This window comes from Spinacia oleracea, chromosome 2 (assembly GCF_020520425.1).
Source record: "Spinacia oleracea cultivar Varoflay chromosome 2, BTI_SOV_V1, whole genome shotgun sequence".
NCBI lineage: Eukaryota > Viridiplantae > Streptophyta > Magnoliopsida > Caryophyllales > Amaranthaceae > Spinacia > Spinacia oleracea.
The window spans coordinates 15,078,592-15,088,777 of record NC_079488.1 but is presented as its reverse complement, the minus strand read 5'-3'; the positions used below and the strand labels follow the sequence as shown (position 1 = coordinate 15,088,777).

General features: G+C 34.4%; 1 protein-coding gene across 1 annotated transcript; it reads right to left on the bottom strand.

The window, feature by feature from the left end:
* Positions 1-757: 757 nt before the first annotated feature.
* LOC110804180 (uncharacterized) lies at positions 758-1,915 on the bottom strand. Its single transcript, XM_022009745.2, has one exon. The coding sequence runs from the start codon at positions 1,732-1,734 to the stop codon at positions 1,111-1,113; it is 624 nt and encodes a 207-aa protein (XP_021865437.2). The 5' UTR covers positions 1,735-1,915; the 3' UTR covers positions 758-1,110.
* Positions 1,916-10,186: the final 8,271 nt, after the last annotated feature.

Genomic DNA, 10,186 nt, shown 5'->3' with positions numbered 1-10,186 from the left:
TATTATCACTTGCTTGAGCTTTAAATATATCGATTACTAAGAGTTGATCACACTCCGATTGGTCTTTTTAAATGCAATCCTAGAATTCACCTCATAAGTTATTTTTTCACTAAACTTCTCGTAATCAAACGCCACTTTAATTAACCTTCATTAGTCAATTCGAGGTACGTAATAGTATACTAAACAGAATATACGACATAGAACTAAAGATGGCTGTGGGCCGGGCCGACCCGAAGCCCGACCCGATCCGGCACGAAAAAAGTCCGGCCCGACACGAGCACGAAAAAAGCACGGCCCGACACGGGCACGAAGTCGTGGGCCGTGGGCCGGGCCTGAGCCTTGATTTTTTGGAAAAGCACGACAAGGCACGGCACGACAAAACACGCTAAATTTAGTAAAATTAGCCTTAGGCACGGCGGGCCGGCACGACACGAAAGCCCGTGGGCTTGGGCCCTTTTTTAGGCCCGGCGCGACACGACACGAAACAACGTGGGCCTGGCGTGGGCCAGGCCCGGTTTGGCCCACGGCCCGTGGCCTCAACCCGAAGCCCGACCCGGCCCACGACCATCTTTACATTGAACTACAACTTGTAAGTTTTCATTAAAAGACAAATTAAAACCAATTTTAGTAATGGATCTTTGAAGGAAGAGTGCACAAATGAAAGAAGAAGAGAAAATGAAACAAAAACGTGAGTAATACGAATTTCATTGTTAGTTTGGAAAATCTTACAACTCAATTAGACAAGAACATGCATAAATAATGGATTAATGAGTAAATATATTATTGATTTTATCATTAACTAATGTATATGTACAATTACAATTGATGAAGTACTCAATAATACCGAGTAATTACATAGTTTAATTTTAATAGCATAATAATTAAGTTTAGTAGCTAGGAAAAAAATTATTTGGTTAATCAATGATTAACCCACCAATTCAAGTCACCAACAACTAATAAATCCCTCTACTTCACCCTAACACCATAATAATGCCGTAACTTCCAATCGAACGAGACATCGCTACATCTACCCCCATTCGAAAGTTACCAATCTCTAATACGCGATTTTAAAGAATATTTTACCGTGTCAGGTTTGATCCCATGACCTGTTTAGAAGCTATTAGAGGCGGATAATTTACGCGGTGAGTAGACAAAGTTTTTACGGACGGTAACATTTTCTCTCTCCTCCCTCCACAATCTAACCACACTCCCATCAATCACTTTCCTATTTTGGTAACTATACCAACCAAAATCACCACCTCTCATCTCTACCGTTAATTCTGATGATGATCCCCACCTCTTAATCACCACCCATTCATTCTTCTCCTCCTCAACTTCATCCTGACCGTCCATCTCATCGTGATGATTATCATCGTCATCCTCTTGATCATTTTCTCTATCCTCTTCGAAAACAGTAAAAAACTTTTTACTGTTACCCCTCGTCAACACCCTTTCCTCCTCCTTTTCTTCTTCTTCTTCTACATTTTCGCTCTCCTCCGCAATGCCATTTCCGTCAAACGACGTCGTCGGAGTTGGTTCTATTGGTTTTGATGGTGGTGGAGGTGGAGGAGGGAAAATAACGTGGGAGGAGGAGGAACGGAGGCGCCAGAAGCTAAAGGCGGCGGTGATGACGGCGAGCCAGGCCCAGAGATTGTTTACCGTGGCGGATAATAAAGGGCCAAGATTAACTGGGATAAAGGCCAAGACCTCAAAGGATGAATCAAGGCCGTTCATTTTGATTGGTTTGATTAAATTAATTAGGTGGAAAATGTGGTGGTTATGGTGGGAAGAAAAGGAGTTAGTGAGTGATGGAGGAGAGAGAAAGAGAGATGGAGTTTATTTAAAGGGAAGAGAGAGAAAGGGAGATGCTGAGAATCAAGAAATCAAAGATGCCAAAATGCCGTTTTCTTAGCTTGGATGAAATATATATTCATTTTTGTACCAGGGTATATTATGATCTTACCACACGTGCGACAGCATGCAGTTGCATGTGTGTTAGAAATTTCGGCAATAAACTTGGATGCACCTAACTCTAGATATTGTTACTGTTACGTAAATAACTAAATATAATTCCATACTCCCTCCGTCCCGAAATACTTGACCTGTTTTCCTTATCGGGCCGTCCCTTAATACTTGACCTGTTTCTAAAAAAAGAAATATTCTAACAATATTATATTATTTCTCACTCCACCCCTATTAACCCACCTACCCCCTACTCCATACAAAAAATAATTAAAAATCCAACCCCTACTCTCCCCTAACCCCACCTCTTAACCCACATCCCACTAACTACATTAAAATAATACCCCACTATCAACAACTACCTATTAAATTAAATAAGTCAATTTAAGTCCCTTAAATTCTGTGCCGGTCAAACCGGGTCGAGTATTTCGGGACGGAGGGAGTATTAAACTTGGATGTACGTACCTAACTCTAAAGCCTTTTCAATTTATTCCCAATCCTTTATGTATCTAACAAGTATATATATATATATATATATTGTACTTTTCTCCGTCCTGGAATACTTACACACATTTCCTTAATTATAAAGTCGTCCCGAAATACTTGTACGGTTTCTATAAATTGCATACTTTAATTTTCTATTTTTATACGAAGTATTATTTATCTCACTTACCTAAAGTCTCACTAGTATTCCTAACATCTAAAAAAAACCATTAAAAAATCACCCCCGCCTTCCACCACCTTCAAAAAGTTGACACGTACATTTCCCACTAACTATATTAAAAAAATAATTCATAATATCTACTAATAACTAATTAAATGATAAGTCAATTAAATTGCCTTAAACTATGTGTCGGTTAAACTGATGCGAGTATTTCTGGACGGATGAAGTATTTGGTTAAGAGCAAGATTAGCGTTGGTCTGAGCAGTAGTCTGAGCAATAGTCTTATTAAGTATTAACCTAAGACCTCCCATTTAAGTGGAAGAGTATGACAAAAGTCTGAGCAAGAGTCTTGGAATTCCAAGACTCTACTTAAGACGTTTAAATTGTAAATCGAATCTTATTATTATTATTATTATTATTATTATTATTATTATTTCTTTTTTATTTTTTTATTTTAGGAGTATTGAATGAGTACGAGGGGTGAAGTGGAAAAATTAAGTAAATCTGAAAGGGTCTCGACATGAATATGATTAATAAAAAGATGATGTGGAAGTCTTAGCTTATACTAGCGCTAATCTTGCTCTAAGGCTTTATTTTATTCACCTAATCTGGTCTGATTTTTCTAGTTTTTTGTATAGGCTATTATGATTTTAATGCTTTTATGAGTGCTTTCTATCCTCTCTGGTCTAATATGATTTGATCTTTCTGGTCTAATCTAATAAGCAATAAGAATAAGGTAAATAGTAGAAAATCTAAGTAGAGTTGATAAAAACATGCCAACTAGAATGCATAGCGAAGGAATTACTGTATATGGATTTGATTTTGATTAGGGAGTACAAGTAATGGGACAAAATGATCGAACAGGAATGTTGAGCTTTTGAAAGGACATTTCAAAGTTAGTAAATATCTGTTCGGGCTCTGTTTGACAATACAGTATTAAATATAAAGAAATTGAACTGAAAAAAGTTGTATTGAAACTGAAAAGGTAGTAGCTAAAACTTTTATTTGTATATCTAATTGTTTAAGAAGCAATTTTTTTGTAAAGCAATTTTAAATAACAATAAAACACATGATAAATACTCCGTATAGATTAAGTGAATACATGCTTAAAGATTTTAAACTGAGATGATAATCAAAATTAAATAACATATCAATTTAAGGCCACTTCAACACCTTATAGAATACTTATGATGTAAGCCAACTATATCTAATTATATATTTAACGTGTCTTAAAATCTCAACACCTTAATGTTCAAGGTATCTAAAATAAAGATTAGAGAATTCCGAATAAGAAAAATAGTTTCGGATAATTGGATGACGCTGAATAGGGTCGGGCCGGACTCTTTCCATTTGTTAGATTTATAAGGATATCCAATATTAATTAGCTGGTTACTAGATTTTTATTTTTTTTGGGTGATGATAAAGGTCGCAAGTTGCGACAACATTTAGTTGTCGCAATATTACGTGTCGCAGTTTTATTGGTACATATAGGCGCCACGTAGGTTATGCGTCATCAGAATATTTTTACTATCAATTCAATATTTTTACTATAAAAATATATAAATAAGGTAATCAATGTAAAGAAGTAAACAAATTAGAATATTAAGATTTTTCTACCTTTTTTTGAAAGGTAATTAATAGATTATATAAGTTAAATATTTTAGTTTTCAATTTAAATAATGACACATAAGCATGTCATATAATCATTGTGACACGGCTTAAAGGTCGCATGTTGCGACCTTTATCATTTTCGATTTTTTTTATAATTAAATTAGTATTTTTTTGGTCTGATTAGGGCAAAATTGACTGGCCAATAGAGTTTAGGGTCAAGAAAACTTTGGGATTATGTTATTCTTGTTACGACTGATACTTGTAAATTGGAATAACTGACCTATCAGGGAAAGGAAGTGCTGAATTTGTGGCTGATATGATGTCATTAGGACATGAGGCTGCTACTCTTTTCAGTGAGATTTCTTAGGAGAGTATATTCCTCTTCGCTACTAATATTTGCTCCTTTGATCCTTTCTCATGTCTTCAATTATCATCAACATGCTAATAACTGCCCCAATAATATATATTTTATTTCATTTTTTTCAATTTCTAGCAATTGGTATGAGTTTGTTTGGACAACTACTGGCGGATCTTGAACGTACAGTTTATGTAGGGGTTCGGTGAACAGAGTTTTATAAGATATATACAATTATAGTCAAAGTGTAGGGCGGTGGGCCGTAACTAAAATTACATCATAAATTTTTTCGAGGAGGAGGGGGCGGGCCCAACCCAGGTACACGGAAAAGTTATAGGAGGTTGAGGATTCAAATTCTTGACTTATCGTACACAAACCTTCAATTTTAACCACTAAGCCAAGACAGGTACAAAGGCGTAATAATGTGGGATGCACAAGCTAAGTGAGTTGGATTATTTGATATTTACTCCATTTAGTTTAAGTTGCAACGCTGTGACTTTTATACGGGCGTAAACTGTACGTACTTTAATTTTACTATATTTGGCGATTTATACTTAAGAAAATACGAAGTATTCTATAGTATATATATATTGTCGTATCTCACATGAGATCTTGTCACATCAGTTTAAATATATGTGTTATGAAACGTTAAAATAGAAACGTGTCAACTAAAAATAAAGGAAGTACTTAACAATTAGCTGTTTTGCATGTTACAGTTTGATCCTATTATTAACAATATTTTATGTGGTTTAGGAGCATAGTAGAACAAGACATAACTTAATTAAAAGGTACATATGCCATTGCCGGCTATATCAAATTGATGTTGAGACTAAATCCAATTGCGATATATGTAGTACTCGTATGTATTATCTTTGACTTGCTTAATACAGTACTTCGTATAGCATATTCCTTTTGAGTTTTGATTTAGGATGATATTATCCAATTGGCAAATTTGTCAAAAACTACCTTATAAAATATGATTTTTGTGAAAAACTACCTTATAAAAAAAATGTTGTAATAAACTACCTTATAAAATTTTTATGTTGTAAGATACTACCTTTGGCCATATTATGAGCATTAATTTAAAATTACGACGTTGACTTTACTAGGTGCATATTACGCGACATCTAACGGGAAAGACGTAATTAAATGGCACGTGACATATATATGGTAAAGTCAATCCCGAAATTTCGATCAAACGTTCATAATTCGGGAAAAGGTAGTATCTTACAACATAAATTTTTTATAAGGTAGTTTATTACAACATTTTTTTTATAAGGTAGTTTTTCGCAAAAATCATATTTTATAAGGTAGTTTTTGACAAATTTGCCTATCCAATTTGATTCTAATAAGATAATGCATAATGCGATCAAAACATATCAATTTTGAATTAGTATGTACTTCAATATTTTGTAGATTATGTAAAGATGATGGTGGATTGTGTCCCGTTCTCGTGCCGAGCCCGTCTTGGGTCTGAATAGACCCAAGGTCACCTAACCTCCACTGAATTCCCTAGCTTTGTGTCGTATCGTGTTAAGAATTTCAAAATTATGGTCTAAACACGACCCAAGTCCACGTGCTATGTCGTGACGTACGTGCTACAAGTCTAATTTCGATCACTCAAATTAACGTGCTTTGTCGTGCTTTTCTAAATGAAAATTTGACTCGAGCACGACCTACGATTTCATGCCGATGTCGTATCTCCAGTTGGTCCTACCAAGTGCCACATTTAGATTACACCAATGAAATTTGGACTTAATATATGGTTAAGATTGCATACAACAATAAATTACATGTGCGAATCTTCTATCCCCTATTTCGACCGTTTGTTACCTCAATTGCCCTCATAGCTCATTTAAAAAAAAAAAAAATGTAGATAGTCTAATACACCGCATGCATAACCAAATAGGAATAAAACAATTGCTTCAAAAAATGAAATACCGAAAATCAATAGGAGTAAAGACGAGTATAGTAGAGGAGTAATTAATTGGCCTCCATTGAGATTGAGTAGTGGTTTAGATGATTTTGATTGAGTTATCTAATACTTGGTTACAGTTATCTTAGCTTGCACCTCTACATCATCCAATCAAGGACCCCATCGTTGTCAAACTTAATCTACATTTTCTAATTGATTTGTGGCCACTAATTACTTGCGGCTCCTATACACTCATATACTTGTATGTTACGGAGTATTATTTTTCTAGGTTAACGAAAACTGCCCTACCGATTTTTGTACGCTATAAGGGTTACGACTTTGTTTTCTTTAACTGATTTGATCCGATTTTTCTACTTTATAGTTTGATGTGATCTGAATGTTTTCTGTGATTACAAGTGAGTATTCTTTTGCTTTTTTTGGTCTGATTTTTCTAGTTTATAATTTGGTCTGGTCTGAATGTTTTTTGTGACTACATGTAAGTGCTTTTTATTTTTTCTAAACTGATGTGGTCTGATTTTTCCTATCTGATCTAGTAAGAAACAAGAATAAGATGAAGAGGATAAAGACTAACAAACTAGTACTTTAAACGTGTTTTTTTGAGAAGGGAGGGAAAAGGCTAAAAAAAATCAACATTTAAAATTATAGTAGGGAATTGAACCCTTATCCTAAATTAGAATGTACACTCCTTATAATTAAACCATGCTTATATTTTACTTCTTTTTTACTATTTTGTGGACAAGTTTAGGCGTATACCCGGACCCTGTGTGTGCACTTGTTTTTAGTTAGAGTTGGCTCAAGTGGTAAACAGCTTGTTGCAGCTTAAGGGAGGTTTCATGTCAAGTCTCGCCGTATGCAGAAACTCTTGTTGGAAGACTCACCACCATAAACAAGGTGTGCGACATGAGTCCGATAAGAATGTGGTCGGAGCTAAGCTCCTACGAACCGGGTTTGTCATCCATATATAAAAAAAAAATTTAGGATTTAATTCCTCGAAGACTACCAACTTTTTTTTTCTCTTGAGGGGAACACTACCAACTTTGCATTAGGGGTGATAATGGATCAGAGGTGGATCTGGTGGAGCTTCATCCGCCCCCATCCCCAACTGTCCAATGTCCATCCATCACCCTATTTATCCAACTCTTTTTTCTTCTTGAGGGGAATGCTACTAACTTAGCAAGTTAGCATGCAAGAAAAATTGTGTCCTTTTAGGTTCCATTTTATTGGACTTATTTTGACTGAACTTATATTATCTGAACTTATCTGAAATTATTTTATCTAAAAGAGAACTTATTTTGTCTGAAAAAAACTTATTTGTATGTGAAAATGTCTGAAAAAAAACATATTTTCGCTGAACTTATTTTGTCTGAAATAAGTCAAAATAAGTCGAACAGAACATAGCCTTAGCTAGTTAAGTCAGAGTGAAAAATAATACTTCCTCTATTCTTTATTAAAAGACACAATTATTTAGGCAAGTTTGTCAATGCACAATTTAAAACATTAATATTTTCAATTACGGATAAGAAAAAGTTATAAAAAATTTAAAAATTATTTATTGAGGCGAATCTTATAAGACTTCACACGACTATGTTTTTTCTTAATTATAAATCACAAAAGGAAGTTAAATGAGCATGTGTGACTGTGTGAGTAATATCCAGAACTCAATTGTATCATGTAATAAGAAACGGAGGAAGTAGTAGCTTGCAAGAGAAAGTTGAGTTTAGATAGGGGTTGTGTTAGAATAGTTAAAGTCTATAAACTCCTCAAACGTCTCTTCACCAAATAGGGGCTAAATGTATTTGAGAAAGTCCAAATGCATATCCGATACGTGTTTTAACATGCATATCACATCAAATCCGATTACAAGATATTAAATTTGAGAGAATAGACTTATTCAACTTGATTAAGATTATTGCACATAATTGGACCTGATTGTAACCGGGATAACAATGAGTTTGATCCAAGACCCGTCCCATTTAAGGGCCGGAGTCTTAAAAATTAGACCCATTTGGATCTGGGAAGGATATAATTCTATGTTCGATTAATAAGGCAAGTTTGGGTATGGGTCCAAGAATTTCAGACCCAGATCGATATGATCTGGATCCGACTGATGGACCAACTTTCTTTTTATACGAAGTAAAAAAATTGTATTCTAGTATCCTCAATCCTTGCGTATATCCTAACTTTTTGAATTCTCATGATACAAAACTATTTGAAATTTGTTTAGCAAACCATTACTTAAATTGTACTTTCACATATTTGTTGGATTCACCTTAAAAGATCGTTAGAATCAAGTTTGAACGTTCGGGTTATAATTAAAGGATCGGACCAACCGACCAACGAATTCAACGGTTTAGATTAATAATTGACAATTCAAATATCGATAGACTCATAGCCCAACTTTTAGCCCCATCATATCAAAATCCATGTTTGGGGTTAAAGTTGTAGGAAAATTGGCTCTATCCTTAAACAGTTCGTGTAAAAGCAAATTGACTCGAATAAACTTAATCATGCATTAATTCAATCCACGTGGATACACTTACACACAACTATTTTCTTACCCCTTCGTTCCATAATACTCGCAACACTTATCTTTTTCGATCGTTTTTAATACTTGCAATACTTCTACGTTTGGTAAGGGATCACACTTATGTTATTATTTCTCCCTCCTCAATGCTCTCTACTAATATTTTGTAAATTGTACAACAATAACAATATTAAAAAAAAAATGATACCCCAAACACCCCACACATCAACAAAAGTAAAGGACCAGCTATCCTTGTAAAATAATAAAAAAGGAAAATTTATCAGAAATGACATTTTAAAGTGCAAAAATGGTGACAAATGACCTTTTTTAAAAAAATGTTGTGAGAAATGGCCCAATTCAAGTTTTTTGTTGTGAATAAGGCCAAAAACCATTTTCCGGCGGCCAACGCCGGTTATCCGGCGTTGACTGACACGTGGCTTGCACGTGTTCATTTTTTAACAAAAAATACATTTTTTAAAGCAAAACATATAACATTCACTAAATGAAAAAATATATAATAAAAGATAAAAGAACCATTTCGTTAAAAAGAGTATCATTTCATTATCATTTCGTTAAAAAGAGTACCATTTCATTAAAAAAAAAGTACCATTTCGTTAAAAAGAGTATCATTTCATATATAAAAAAAAGAGTACAATTTCATTAAAAAAAAAAAATACAATTTCTTAAAAAAGAAAATCATTTTAGTATCATTTCGTTTACCTCTTTTGGTGTTATGCATTTGCTAACACATCAAGGTTGACCCCGGAAGATTGGCGTTGACCGCCGGAAAATTGGCGTGTTAAACATAATCATGTGGGCCTACATGTATGACCATATGTGTATAAAAGCTATCTTAAAGTTAGCCCGTAAAAGTGATCAATTTTATATTTAAGTATATTGGACTTATAGGTATCTTATTGGTATGGGCTAATATGTGTAGAGACCCACTTCTATATCTCTTACTTTATGATGGGCTTAATAGGGGATATGAGAGACCCTATATATATAGGTGGTAGGGTTAGGGTTATGGTCCTCGATTTATATGGTTTTCTATTCTCTCTGACATCCCATCATCAATAGAATATCAAGGGAAACCATGTAGAATTGGAAGATCTAAAACCCATCATTCATCAA